The following is a 15,148-nucleotide window of genomic DNA, read 5'->3' as shown; positions in this document are numbered from 1 at the left end:
CTTTGTGCGATTGTGACCAAACTAATTGACTTAGATAACTTAAGGGAAGGAGTATTGTTCTTTGGCTCATGGTTTCAGTATATCATGGCAAAGAAGGCATCGTGGAGCAGTGCAGTTTATGGCAGCTGGAGTATGTGGAGGAGACTGTTCACATCATTACAGATCAGCAAGCAGAAAGTGCAGCAGGAACCAGGGCTGGGTATGACCTTCAAAGACCTGAAGCCAGGCCTACTTCAGCCAGCTAGGTCCTACCTCCCAAAGAGAAGTTAAGGGCAAGCTGAATTTTGACAGTCTTCAATAAGTTGTAGAGCTTCTGTCAGATCCAGGTCATCTAATTGAAAGTCTTTTATGTATCTCTGCATTAAGTCTATAGTCCAGCTATACAGGGTGTCCCATTAATGTGATCATATCAGGGCCTGGCACTCCACAGGCACCCCAAATCATTTAGCTTTAGGATATTTTCTTCTTTTGTAAAATGTCATCTAATTATTCCTACTCTCATGCGACTTCAGTGGATCTGACATAGGGTATATCACCTGTGCACAGTAGGTAACTGTGACTCTTGATTCCTTAAATGAATGAACGAATATTTAACCTTTTCTTGTAATGCCATTGAGAGCAATGCCAAGCGTCAGAATTCCTTAGCTTCCTAATGATGTCAGTGAAGCGTGGTTTACCAGGGCGTTCTTTTGCGGACTGAGGCAGCTTCCCTCAGCAGGATGCTGGCTGTTTATTTTTCAAGTGACAACTTGATTTACTATTTTCCTTCTCACTACTTTCAAGAAGCATCTGCAGGCTAGTGAGTGACCCAGGCAGTGTGGAAAAGTCCATTTATTTCTCTACTGCATCGTCTTACAAAGAGTCTGAAGATGAGGGTTAGAAATGACCTCTGGAGGTCAGATTTTCTATGTATTTTGTTTTATAGCGTGTCTTTCACATACAGACACAAATCCTGCCTGCTGGTGCCCTCTCCTTTGAAAATACCTCTGTGATGGGAGGTGGCAGGTAAAAGATTCTGTCACTTGTCCTTGGAGGATGGCAGTTTGATCTGTTCTAATGCTTTCTTAGCTAGGGGAATGGAACGGGGAGAATCATTTGCATAGACACTATGTGATGTTTTGTCTTTATTCCATTAGTGTGTATTTTTGTTTTTTTGTTTGTTTCTGTTTTGTTTTGCCAAATTGTAATGGGAATCTGTTATCAGGCAATGTAAAACAGTAATCAGATGAGTAAAGGATTTTTACTTTCCCCACATTTTTGCAAATGTGGCCATCACATAGGCTAACAGACAATTTGAAGAATCTGCCTATACTCCCCAAAAAGATTCTTAGAGATAGGTGGCTTGATTTTCACGTTGAATTCTTAGCAGGTTGAGTGCAGCATGCGTGTGGCCTCCTGATTTGTTTGTTTCAGCCCAAGGCACCTTCCAGACTTCTCGCGTAGAGTAGATGGGAAGCACTGTCCTGTCCCTCGCCTCCCGTCCCTCCTCCATGGCTCTGCAGAGTGCTTGCATGATTGGAGACTTAACTCTCTACTTCCAGCCTTGTGCTCCCTGCCTGGGAATCCTAGCGGCTTCTGCCACCCTTGGGGAGCAGTGACTAGAACAAATATATAGGTAATCTGCGAATCCAGCACTGGGGAGGTTATCACTTCTTAATGCAAAAGGGTGGAGGAGGTCTGACACAGCCTCTGCTGTTCATGGAATTGGATGAAATGAGTTCATGGACCGGCCTGAGGCCCCCAGGCCAGCCCTTTGTCTGATAGGGAAGGCTGCAACAGCCCCTGGGTGTTTTTGGGCCTCATTAGCTTTGGGTGGGCCAGGCCAGGATGGGCAGCCAGGTTTATCTTTGCATCAGTGCCTACTCAAGTCCTGCGCAGCTGAATGAGGCCAATTTGAAGGACAAAGGCTGGCGTGATGAGCGCAGCTTCACTCAGAGGCTCCTTTCCAGGAAGCTGGCGCCCCTCCCCCCCGCACCACTGCAGGTGTTCTCTCGCGGGCAGCAGCTAGGGCCGCTCCTCCTCCGGAGGGGTCTGCATTTTAATAGGCTTTTTTCAAAATGTCTATTTCCACCAGAAAAAATAAATAAATAGAGAAAGCCACCGTTTTCTTCCTTTCTTCTCTGGCTGGGCCCTTCCGCTTGTGTGGTCTTTCCGCCCTCACCGTCACCGGTTTCATCTTTGGGCAGGTTGGCCTTCCTACTGCCGCAGTGGCCTCCCATGGTGGGTGCTTGACATCTGTTCCAAAAATTTGAGTTCTTGGTGAAGTAGAAGTGTGTTACAGCAGCAAAAGAAACAAAACAAAGAATCAGTGTATTATGGGATTTAGAAGTGGCTCTCCCTAGGGTCCTGGACAACCTTCCCAAACTTCATGTGTCTCAGGTTCCTCGCCCTGGTGTCAGCACTGCCAATTGATCTCACCGAATACTGAGAGAAACAAGCAATGATGACTAAGGCATTCAGAAATGCATAATACATTTGGGAAGCCGGGAGCATGTTTGCCAGTGCCTCCAGAGTCCTTCTTTACCCGTTCACGATGCCTTTTCACTGTGACGCTTCTACTCGCTAACGCTCTGGCGCGTGATTCTGACTTCTTGACTCTCGTCCCTGTGTTTCCCAGGCTGCACCCAGGTCTTAAGTGTCCACATTTTGATTTCTTCCCATGGTTTTGGGCTTACAAGGGTCACTGCCTCTCATTCATGTGTCTGTTTCTGCTAGGAGCCTCTACTCCATTCCATTCCCGCCCAGTAAGCGTGAAGCTCACTCGAGGAATTAGGAAGATACCCAGGCTGAGCCATTCCCAGGCAATCCCTGGGAAAGGAGTTCAAAAGTGTCTGAAAACAATTATGCAGTTTTTTTTAAATACACACTAGTCAGCTTTCATTTCTGTCAGTAAAACAGTGCATTGGCCCCTTACAACTTGCAAAGATGTTCAAATTCCTTTATCCACAAGCATAGTTTGGGACTTTAAGACATCAAGTCACTGGGGATGGCAAACCCACATTTAATATGTTGCACAAGTAAGAAAACATTGCATTGAATATTTTAATCTCTTTTGGAATTTCTGAGAGAAATAGAGTTGCTATTATTATATAAATCACTATTTGGCTGTGCTTTATTTGGGAAGAGTGCAGAACCTAATTGAGGAAATGCTTGTTAATGCTGCGTATGAATCAGTACTTCAATTAGCAAGCCATTGGAAGGATCAGTGCATTGCATTTCTCACGCAGACTGATTTCAAATCTTCAGTTACACATATCTAGGCTTGTATCTGGTGTTGAATCGATTGAATCCTTATTAATAATGGGTATATGATTTGTTGTACAGAGCTGAGCTCTGCTTTTCACTCAGTGACAGCGACATTTTTATTTTAACACTTAGGGAATAGATCGTAAGCTTTAGGGTGATACAGTTTAAATGGATGTAAACAGCCCATTAGCTATGCCAGTGCTTGCTTTCTCGCCAAGCCTTGGTGCTGAGCTGAGCTGTTGTGTACCGTGTTACATAATCCCCTGCATTCATTTTCTCTGCCCATCTGGCTTGAACACATACAAGGTGACTGCACTGTCTCCTCAAACTCCTTCTCTGTGCAAGCACCATGTATAGAAAATGACTCTGGAATACTGTTGCCTTTTTCGAAGGGAGGGTTGGCAGAATTGAATGAGCTCAGAAATGTGTTTTGTCACTATCTGGTTTTCCCCTTCCTGGTTGTGTTGACTATCCATATAGTATGGTTTTCAAGGTGATAAAATGTGAGAGTGTCAGCTACTGGAAGGAAATTAAGATAGGTTGGGATATTAGAAGAAAAATAATGTCAGTTTTGAGGGGATGGAAAAGAATAATTTTCTAAAAGTCGTTTCTCTGTTTCCATCCTAGGCCTTTGTTTGCTCAGTGAGATTGGGACATATTTCCCCAGATGTCTCCTCCCACAACAGTTAGGAAAGAAAGTATCCCATGAATTAAAAATCAAATAAGTTTGCTTATCTAGAATATGATTTGGAGCAAACCTTTGGGCTGTCTATTGTTCTTAATGGACACCTGCTGGAGGAGATACCCTGGTATCAGGGTGATGCTGGTCTTTGGTCATCTCCTCTGGCCCAGGGGAAAGGTAATTTGAGCAAATTCATAATTGAACTGAGAGATTGGGAAGGCTGTGAACTGTTGAAGCAGTTTTCATTAGGTACTTGCAAAGGAAGACGCTTGGCTGCATAAAATCTTCCTTGGTATATTTGCATGGAGATTAGCATAAATATGCATGTGTTTAGCATAGACACTTTTCTTCTTGTACTAGTTTTATATCTTATTTATTTATTGTGCTATTTTGTCCTCTGCACTGCCATTATCCCCCTCCCCCCATGCCTTTCCACATAAAATGAACTCTCTTTATTTTAAACACATCCAGATTCCATAGGGGAGCAAAACATTTCTTTTAGTGAGGGCATGTGATTCACCTTAGAGGAGAGGAATTTGGGATTATTTATAATTCCAAAGCTCCATGGAACCATTCTTGGCCTTGGAGAAGTAGGCTGGAAGCCTGCGGACTACTATGAGTGATGATCGCAGGGAAAGGTACAGTCCAGGCCTACCTCTAGTCCTGCTTAACACAAACTGTGCTGTTTTGGGTACTTCCATATTCCTAGTCATCAGTTTCTTCCTTAAGAAAAAAAGTAGTAAACCAGACAATCCTTAAATTCTCTTATAGTTCTAAGACTTATTATTATGGCAGACTCCTTTCTCTAATTATATGAAAAATATTAAGCAAAATAACGTCCTGGTGCCTTGCCGTTTTGTGTCAAGGTGTCCCTCTTTGAAGAGTCCTTCATGATAAATGTAAGCTCTGTCCTGCTCTCCTTGCTCATTTACCCTTGCACAGTGGACATGTAGGTATAACTTAGATGCTCATAGAACATACCTGTGATTTTAGCATCTGTGCTATTGAGGGGACACACAGCAGTTTTCTCTGTACATATCCATATAATCAGGACAGGGATCTTGGTTATGACAACTACAATAGATTTGTCATCTGCTCGAGACCAGAGTCACCTTCCAGGTCTGTTGTCCCATTGAATTTTAGCCCTGCCATTTCTACAGAAATGAGAGATCATGAAAATAGATTGGCCACTAGAGGTTTAGATGTATGTATTTTAAGCATACAGATGGTACTTATTCCTTGTATATATATATTTTTTATTTTTTAATTAATTAATTTATTTATTTGAGAGCGACAGACACAGAGAGAAAGACAGATAGAGGGAGAGAGAGAGAATGGGCGCGCCAGGGCTTCCAGCCTCTGCAAACGAACTCCAGACGCGTGCGCCCCCTTGTGCATCTGGCTAACGTGGGACCTGGGGAACCGAGCCTCGAACCGGGGTCCTTAGGCTTCACAGGCTAGCGCTTAACCGCTAAGCCATCTCTCCAGCCCCCTTGTATATATTTTAACAACATTTTTGCCATTTATGTATGTGTGTGTGTGTGTGTGTATGTGTGTAAGGGCTTCTTTGATTACAGTTCCTCCTCTCTCTCACTTTCTGTTTCTCTTTCTTTCTCACTCTGTCTCTCTTTCTCTCTGTCTCTGTGTGTGTGCACACACAGAAATATGCAGGTAGTTGCTGGGGAGATTGCTCAATGGTTAAGGTGCTTGCCTTCAAAAAGCCTAACAACCAGGGTTTGAATCCCCACTACCCATGTAAAGCCAGATGCAACAAGTGACACATGTATCTAGAGTTTGTTTGCAGTAGCTAGAGGCCCTGATGCAACCATTCTCTCTGTCTCTACCTCTCTCTGTCTCTCTCTCCTTGCAAATAAATAAATAAAATATATTTTTAAAAAGAAATATGCAGGTAAACACATACTGTTTAGTGTTTCTGGAAATGTCAGGAAAAAAAACTTTCTCTCTTCTTTAACCCTCCAGTGTTTCTATTTAAAGTTACTGTTTTAATGGTATCATGATACTGTAATTAATTAAACCATCTATAGAGTGTGATTGTCTCTCCACCTAATAGAAGTGACTTCTCAACTTTGTGTTCTTACCCCATAATAATCAAAATATGCATTTTATTTTACTTAAGTAATTTATAAGTGCTGTGAAGGTTGGTAGGATTTTGAGTCATAGTGAATGTGGCTTTAATCCATAAAATATATAGTCATGGAGGGGAAGACAGAATTCCTTTAACCCTTCTTTGTAGCCTCCAGTCTTTACAGGGAAACTGAATATCTAGATTTCTGTTATTTCCAATTTACTCTCACAAACGAGGTGCTTTTAGATAGCTTTTGACATGCCTTATATGAAGTCGTTTGCTGTGAGGCTGCCTGACAAGAAGATAAATGAAAGTCTAGGTACTGTGTGGTGAAAGTGTTAATCCAATCAACCAACTAATGATTCCATTAACTATGTTCTGTTTTCTTAAGCTGACAAATATGCCTTTGTAACTATAAATAAATCCAGGATGAAGGTTAGAATTCTGAGACTCTTGAGAAAGAGGGATATAAGGAATATAGGCTGCTTCAGAGGCTTTCTCTTGTGGCTTTCTTGCATTCTCTTCCCACCTTTGGCTCTGTCCTATGTCACAAGGTGTCTACAATAAACACACGCACACACTTTCCACTCCACAATAAGCTTGGTTCACAATCTTCCAAATGGCTCCCAATGGCCGCACTCCCACTTCGAGATAAGGACTCTTGACACCAGGGTTTGCAATCACAAAGATGGGTCCTAGAGAAAGATGTGACACAAACAGGGTTGGCCTCTCGGATAGGGAAATAGAGGGTCTCCCTGTCTGGAATGCGGTCTTGAATAAGTATGTAGGCTCCACTAGTATCCCATCTTGGCCATATGAACCCCCCCTGCTTTGGGGATATGGTTGTGACAAGGTAAAGTTAAAATCAGAAAGGTCCATTCTAAATGGAGACCAACTTTTAGCCCAGAGAGAAGGCCATCGTGTTTGGGTCTGGAGGTGGTTTTGTTGTCTTGCCAAAGTTTATTTCATCCTGTTCACTTCTCCTGGCTTGCTTGATCACTTTCTCCTACTTAACAATGGAGCCACATTCCACAGGACAACTGCTAACCACAGAACACAAAGTTATCTGGGTTACTGACATGGAAATCAAAGCTAAACCTCTTAGCATAATTGATTTTTAGTTATTGGTTAATGAAAGGTAACAAGAGCCAGTGCTTATAAGAAAGAACTGTAAATTATCCAGTTTGAACCAGCTCTTATGTAAACACTTAAAGGTCATCACTGGAGAAAAAGTAATGTGAGCCTCAGTTGACAATTTTGTACAAAATTTGTCCCCAGGGTTTTCTTGGAGAATCTTTGAAGGGAAGACAGCCTTTTACCCTTGTGTGGACCTCTAGATTCTCTACAGTCTTCTATTCTGCTATAGTTTCCCTGATGGTTAAATAGGAGCTGTCTAGATTTGACTTTTGCTAGTCAAGTGTTGACCACTTTCTGTTTTCCTTTACCTACAGCTCGAGAGGAAAACGTGGCCACATTCCGAGGCTCGGAGTACCTGTGCTACGACCTTTCTCAGAACCCGATCCAGAGCAGCAGCGATGAAATCACCCTCTCCTTTAAGACCTGGCAGCGCAATGGGCTCATCTTGCACACTGGCAAGTCGGCCGACTATGTCAACCTGGCTCTGAAGGATGGTGCGGTCTCCTTGGTCATTAACCTGGGGTCCGGGGCCTTTGAGGCCATTGTGGAGCCAGTAAATGGAAAATTCAACGACAACGCCTGGCATGATGTCAAAGTGACTCGCAACCTCCGGCAGGTAATGGCTGAGGGGACAGGGAGCCTGCAGGGATCGTCTTATGTAGATTCTCTATGATGCAGGTGACTGGTGAGGTGGAGAGAGATAGAGATATGTAAAAGACTAACTTTTTCCAAGTCTTTGCAATTTCACAGGGAAAATGATTAAACTCTGTTTCTCCTCATAATTCAATTTTCCATTTGTGCTTGTTATTGAAAGAAAATACACAGTTGTAGAGATAATAAAAGTGATAAGTACCTTCATCCCTTTTATTCTGTCTTTCTTTTTATCATTTTCTTAATTAGACTTGAATCTGATCATGTTATTGTTGAATTCAATTAGGGACAGCATTTTGTTTCTGCAGCTTTGATGGATCCTCTTCATTCTTTGAGTATACATTTTTCTTTTTAATTAAGTTGGCCATTGCCATGATGTCATAATTTTAATTCCTTCTAGAACAACAAAAAAATCTTTCTCTTTCTTCCTCCTTTTAATTTATCATCCCCTCCAACCTTTTTTTTTTTTTCCTTCCCCTGTTGTAATGTTAACCTTAGCCTTGTAAGTAATTAGCTGGGATCTTTCTGAATTCCTGTTTCTCTGTTCTCCAATGCGGTGGTCCTACCTCCTTGCCCGGTCTCTGCCAACGAGACTCTTCCGTTGCCTGGGAGGCCTGCAAGGACCCAAATAAAAATGTCAACTTTGGAGCAGCTTTCCTGATGTGCTTGAGACCTCCCACCGCTTGCCGATTCTAACCAGGGAACTCCGTCAGGTGACACCCAATTCCAGAAGCCTGAGCCACGTCAAATTGTTTTCCATTTCATAACTACTACTAGTAATGTAAAAACCTTATCAGCACACATCAGTGAAACAAAAGCACTTTCTAAAAAAAGCCAACTTCTGTGCTGAGATTGCCTTTTTCATGTTGCTATTTTCACTCTTTTTTCCTACTTGAGAATTTGTCATGCAACCCAGTTGGATAGCATTCATCCTTTATTAATCAGAAAACAGTATGCAAATTTTCAGAACGTGCTTATCAAATTTTGTTCCGCGATGTGATTGATTTAATGCCTTCTCATGTAAACATGAAAGCACAAGATGTGACAGGTGTTTGCATCTGTTTTCTGTTTGATAAAAGTAGGACTCCTGAGAAATGCTAAGCACATGGAATAAACTGGCGCAGACTGGAGGCACCCCATAGTCAAAGCACTCATTTCCACACTTAAGACTGTCAAGGAAGCCAACTGGTTTGAAAATCCCCTTCTATCTGTGGTGAAGCTGCTCAGCCACACAACACTTAGAGTTCCCAACCTTTTTGTAACATGTGGGAATGTGACATTGTTTGAGTCACTGTTCTGTAGTTTTCATTTAGGACCAAAGAACTCTAAACCTGGTGCTTCTTTCATCTCTCCCATGCACAGCTAGTCAAACCACATTTCCACTTCCTGATCTAGAAGATCTTAAAGTGTCTGAGCTGTAGAGACTAGACGCAAGAAAAGTGAAATATGACATTATGCCAGTTTTGACTGGCAGGTTCAAAATAACACTCACGAGGCATTAGTCAGAGGGGGGACTTTTGAGATACTGGGGAACAACAGTGTCAGGTGTTCTAGAATGATTCCAAGTGGTCTGTGAAAGCTTAACTTCCATTTCTACCCAAAACAGTTTCCAGGCCCTCATTAAGTCCTTTAAACTAGAGAGGGTAAACCGATCTGCAATTCAAATACTCCTGACTTGGAGCACTTTGAGGAAAACCACTCTGTAGGGTTTCTGTTCTGTTCTGTTCCAAGTTCATGGGTCCAGCTCCTCTCGGTGCCCTTGGACAAGCCACTTAGCCACACTCCATCACGGAGTAATGCTGATTACAATGTTTCCCGCCCATGTGATGGCCAAATGTGCAAAGCGCCTTCTGTTCCAGGAGGCTTATGAGCTCCTCCGTGGTCTGGGCTCTAGACTTCTGTAATGTGCAAATGTTTTACAGGCTGAGCTTCAGTCCCAGAGGTGAATGCTTCTGCCTGTCCTCAAGGATGCAGCAAAGCATAGCTCTCTGCTCTAGACAAGGCCTCAGAGTTCCGGGGACTGGGGATATTTCTTAGCAGAAAGGTTAATGGACTCATGTTAAAAAATTAGAAAAACAAAAGCCCTACTGTTGGGCCTTATTGATATTGTCATGGAATTTTGCATCCAAATTCAATTTGTTGAAGAAGAGAGAAATCTCTGAAGTCTGATAAAGTCTTTCAATATTGAATGATCTCAGATTATTGTTTTATTCATTAACATATTTATCGCATTGTTTTTGAGTTTTATAGAAACCTTTGGAAAGAGTGGGGTGTCCCTGTGTATTGTAAATAATCTGTAAATAGCTTTATAAATATTTGATAACAAGCTGATGGCAGCCCATCCACTTCTTTTGGGCAAGATCCAATGGCTTCTGTGGAAAAATTCATCTGAGAAAAAAATTATCTGGAGCTTCCTGGAATATTCACTGCTGATACAAAGGAACTCTCCTCATTTCTTCTTTCATGGCCATCAACTTGTGGTTCTGTCTTTAAGCCAACTCAAAGCCAAGCCAGGTACTTGACTAGGAACTCAGACTGAAAGAAGGAATGTGGACAGTCTGTTTTTGTTCCAGATTATATCTGGAACTGAGGTGTGTGCGTGCATGCGTGCGTGCACACATATATACACACACTGGAAAGGTTTGCCCTTTACCTTGCCAGAGTGCAAGGTCAAATCCATCACCCTGATTGCTTTACCTCTGGGTGTCACATTTGTTAAAACATGGATGCAAAATGGGTTGCTGGTCTTCTTCTAGCATCCCAGCTCAGGGGGGTGTTTTCAACTGAGCATTTGAAATCAGCAGTAAGAAGGAGAATAATTGTAGGTAGAACTTTTCTAATTATGCTAAGTCTGCCATTCTCCTTGCTACCCATTAGAGAAATTGCTTAAAGGCTTGAAACAATATTGTTCTGAGAAGTGGGGATAGGGAAGACCACCCTACCTATTTTGGCAATGCAAACAAATTAGTAACCTCATTGGCTAACAATGAAGATTAGCTTTTTTTTTTTTTTTGAAATATATCCTAATGACGCAGATATTCTAAAGTATAAATAAAATGAATTAGAGAATATTCCTCTCTGGCTGCGCAACTCCACACAAACCAAGTGGGTTATAGAATTGAAATTTCCTATGGAAATTTAAAATATTCTGAATAATGTAGCTCCCCTATGTTAGGATTGTTCTGAAAATATTTAAATTCTTTCCAGGAGAATTTCATGATGGTACATTCATGGATTCAGAGTCAGATGTGAAAACCAAAATCAACATATTATTTATATTCAATTATCTGTTTATTAACATTATGGAGAAGTTTACCTTGAAGGTTATTTTTATTTTTTTCATTCAGAAGAGGGGAATGTGTGTGTGTTAGTGGGTGGGAAAGGAGCACAGGATTCATTCAGAAGAGGCCCTGGGAAGTAAGTATGATGCCAGTTCTGACTGGGGTGAGTTGTGTTCAGAGTGGTGTCTGAAGGAGTGGGCTGTTGCCATGGCCAGAGGACCTGTCCTGCCGGTGCTCCCAAGCAAGGGTTTCCATAGAGTCCTGGTCTCATTGTCTTTCCCACTCTCTCTTTCTGTGTTGGGTGCCTTTTTTTTGGAAAAACTAACACAAGATCATTCATGCAATGTGTCATTTTACTAACCGACTAATGTACTAACACCCTAACGGCTCATCTTTGTTTTTAGTTTTTTTAATTAACAATCGTTCTGTTCACAATTTTTAATTTCCTTTCTTCCCCCTTCTCCGCAAAGCACTCAGGCATCGGACACGCTATGGTAAACAAACTACATTGTCTGGTAGATATCATTCTTATTGTCTCTTTTTTTGGGTTTGCCGTGTGTTGCCCTCCTTTTCCTCCCCTAACCCCTTTTATCCTCTTTAGACTTGTTTCTTCTACTTTCTCAATTTTTCTTTTTTTGTTAAATAAACGCAAAGCTTTTTTTTTTCCTTAAAGAAATGGAACATACACTTGTCCTGAAAATTATATTTGATCAAGTCTGAGGGTGGGTGGGGGAGCTTCTTTTTCTCCAGTTTTCAAATATTTTTCCTAAAATAATTTTCAAGTAAGTTTCTCCATTTAGTTAAATTTTTGTATTGTTTCATTAATTTGAAACTTCTAAATTCAAGCTTAGGGACAACAGATTTCTAGTGAGGACTTTCTTCTCTCCTTGTCTTCCTACCCCTCTCTCTTTCTCTTCCTTTCTTTTTCTCCTCCCCAGTCTTTAGCCCCTTTCTCTGTTCCTTTTGTGTGGCCACAGCTGCCACAGCTGATCTGGGGAGGAAAGCAATCTGCTTCCTATGTTCTTCCTTTCCCTTCGTCCACCTGACCCCACCATGGCCAAAGGGACCTCACCATTGTGTTCTGCATACACTCTGCATGGCATGGTCCTGTCTCGTGAAATCCCATTGACATCAGAGTCTGTCCTCTCACTTCCCTCCGCATTACTAACAATCTGCTAACATTAACCAACACTCTCTTCTCTTTTTTATTTTTGCCCCCCAGTCTTCGTTCTCCTCTCATCCTTCATATATTTTGGGGTTGGGTTTGGACTTTTCTTTTTTCTTTTTTTTTTTTTCCTTAGTGAGGGAGGTAGTAGGCAGGGGAAGGATTTACACTTCAGCTTTGAGTGTTTTGTTTTTTTTCCCCCCACTTTCATCTTGATCTTTAGTTTGTTTAATGCATGCAAGTGTGGTGTGAACTTTGGTTCTTTTCTTTCACCCTTCCCCATAGACCTACATTTTTTTATTTCTTTTGCCTTCTCTCTTGGCTCCAGATAATTTCCGCATGGGTGTGTCAGTGTATGGTGTGTGCATGCTTTGAGGTGCCATCTTTTCTCCCTAACCTCTGTTCCTATCATGGATGTTGGTTGTGTGGGTGCTATTTTTCCTTCTTGGGCATCATCATCATTATTATTTTAGTTATCATGCCTCATCATTCCTTTCTTTTTGTTCACATTAACTTTTGAGTTTGGGTCATTTCTTTGGTTGGTGGTGATGGCAGCTGAGGGGAGGTGAGGGTGGGTACCCTGGGGTGGACCATGGCATGTGTCATCCTAAACACATCAGAATAGAGACCCTTCTCCTTCCCTTCCAGGATGCATGTCTGTCAGTGTGGCATGAGCCAAAAAATAAACAAATTTAAAAAAAAAGAAAAGAAAAAAGAAACAAACATCAACAACCAAAGACCAACCCCCAACAGAGTCCATTGTTAAATGTCTCCTTTGCTGTTTTTCATCTCCACCATAAATAACAACCATAAGAAGCAATCATTTTTAGCAATGAACTGAGACAAGTGATACCGTCTGAGGATGGTTCCATTTTCTAGCCTGACTCAATGAAATGCGCAGTGAGTACTGCAAAGCGCTCACCTTGTCAATTCCAGCTCTCCCGTGAGCCCACGGGAGAGGCGGCAGTCATGGGGACAAAAAAGAGGCAGACCAGAAAATGGAACTTGGCTGCACATCAAACCAAATTAGAAAGAATACCTCACCAAATCTTAATGAAGGAGATACCACAAGTAGGGGAAGCCATTGGGATTTGATAGGACTATAAAGTCATTGTTGGGATTTTTTTTTTTTGTCCCTATGTCCCACCACCAGGTGACAATCTCTGTGGATGGCATCCTTACCACAACAGGCTACACTCAAGAGGACTACACCATGTTGGGCTCAGATGATTTCTTCTATGTCGGAGGAAGCCCAAGCACTGCAGACCTGCCAGGATCACCTGTGAGCAACAACTTCATGGGCTGCCTTAAGGAGGTAAGGTTTATACAGTCCTGTTGAGTGCTTGCTGTGACTACTTACGAACAGAGAAGATTTCTAGGTCAATGGTTGTGCCTGGTCTCTAATCTGTGGACTAAGATGGGGGAATCTGTAGCAGAAAAACCTTTCGACTTGAATAGACATCCTACCCCTTTTGTCCTAGATTAAGCAAGTTGGTTGTCCTTGGGTATGTCATTGAAATATTCTATGTTTTTTTTTTTTTTATCTAATTAGTGGATCCCTCAAGTAGCTATGCTTTATAAACTAAATGCAAGAATGGAGATGAAACACAAAGAATTAGGTACATGTGAAGTCTGATTTTTGTGCTTTACTTTTATCAAATGGTATAAAGAAGTGCAAATTGTGTGTTAGGTCTGGCTTAAAATATAACCTATACATTATTTGATGTTTGGCAGGCACAATGTTACCAAGAGCCTCATTATTTGAGATGAAGGCAAAAATCTCAGTAAATAACATTAAGGCTCAGAAAATGGGCTTTTTTTTTTTTTTTTTTTTGGTTTTTCGAGATAGGGTCTTGCTTTATCCCAGGCTGTCCTGGCATTAACTATAGAGTTTCAGGGTGGCCTCGAACTCATGGTGATACTCCTACCTCTCTACCTCTGCCTCCCGAGTGCTGGGATTAAAGGCCATGCCCAGCTTCTCTGTTTCTTTTCCTCTCCTGAAAGCCAGTAGCTATAACTGTGAGGAAGCAGCAGGGCTTTGCCACTACTCATTTATGACTATTGTAGCTGACATGTTGAGTCCTCTGTCTGGGAGCAAAGAAGTTTTAGTCAAGTGTATGTTCAATCTCTAGGGTCAATTGTGAAGGCAAAAAGAATCAGATTGGATTGGGTAGAGTTTTTCACAACACTATATTACCAAAGCCATACACTGTACATTTGGTTCAATCTAAGCTAAGCTCTATTGCCTGAGATATCTGTACAATTTTCCCAGGGAAATTCCAACAATGTTCCTTCTTGTAGATAAAAATCTCTTGTGACATCTTGTGAGCCTCCTCTCAGGGCATATGTTTTATCCTTATTCTGGTTAGTTGAAGTTTATTGAAATACAGATGTATGGTGGGTGGCAGTGCACATGCATTCATTCATGCCTTTGGACTGAGAATATGGCTGTAACTATTATGTTTGGCACAAAGTCGGCACACATAACAGTTTATTGAATGAGCTAATCTGTCAATCATGAGGCATCATTTGCCTGTGCTGCAACTAACCTTGGTGGCTCTTTATAAGCCATAGTCTCTATGCTAGAAGACATTATAGTCTGGGAAGGGAGGTGAGATCCTTAAATGAATAAGTACTGTGTAGGATAGCATGTGTTCAGTGATACAGAGTATATGCTCTGATTGAGTGGAGGAAGCTGATAAAGTTTAGGTGGGAGTCAGTTTTAGAAAAGAAGTGACATTACAGCCAAGCCTTGCTGCAATAAACCATGTGTGAATTGAGAGGAAGGGGTGGAGAGGAGAGATGTGACAAAGGAGGGAGAGAAAAAAAATCCAATGCTAGCTGTGTATTGTTCTTGGTCTGAAAGGCAAATTAAGAGGAGCAATGAAAGACTGGTCTTC

At 41.7% G+C, this 15,148-nt stretch overlaps 1 protein-coding gene across 28 annotated transcripts in view; it reads left to right on the top strand.

The window, feature by feature from the left end:
• Nrxn3 (neurexin 3) overlaps positions 1-15,148 on the top strand; it is a 1,695,425-nt gene that overhangs the window by 490,362 nt on the left and 1,189,915 nt on the right. For all 28 annotated transcript variants that reach the window (XM_045154245.1, XM_045154244.1, XM_045154227.1 and 25 more), the window contains 2 exons: positions 7,466-7,767; positions 13,402-13,563. In XM_045154245.1, coding sequence (XP_045010180.1) covers positions 7,466-7,767; positions 13,402-13,563 — 464 coding nt within the window. The remainder of the gene's footprint in view (positions 1-7,465; positions 7,768-13,401; positions 13,564-15,148) is intronic.

The sequence above is a fragment of the Jaculus jaculus genome, chromosome 7 (genome assembly GCF_020740685.1).
Source record: "Jaculus jaculus isolate mJacJac1 chromosome 7, mJacJac1.mat.Y.cur, whole genome shotgun sequence".
NCBI classification, from domain to species: domain Eukaryota; kingdom Metazoa; phylum Chordata; class Mammalia; order Rodentia; family Dipodidae; genus Jaculus; species Jaculus jaculus.
Note: the sequence above shows the minus strand (reverse complement) of the source record. Positions and strands in the feature narration are given on the sequence as shown.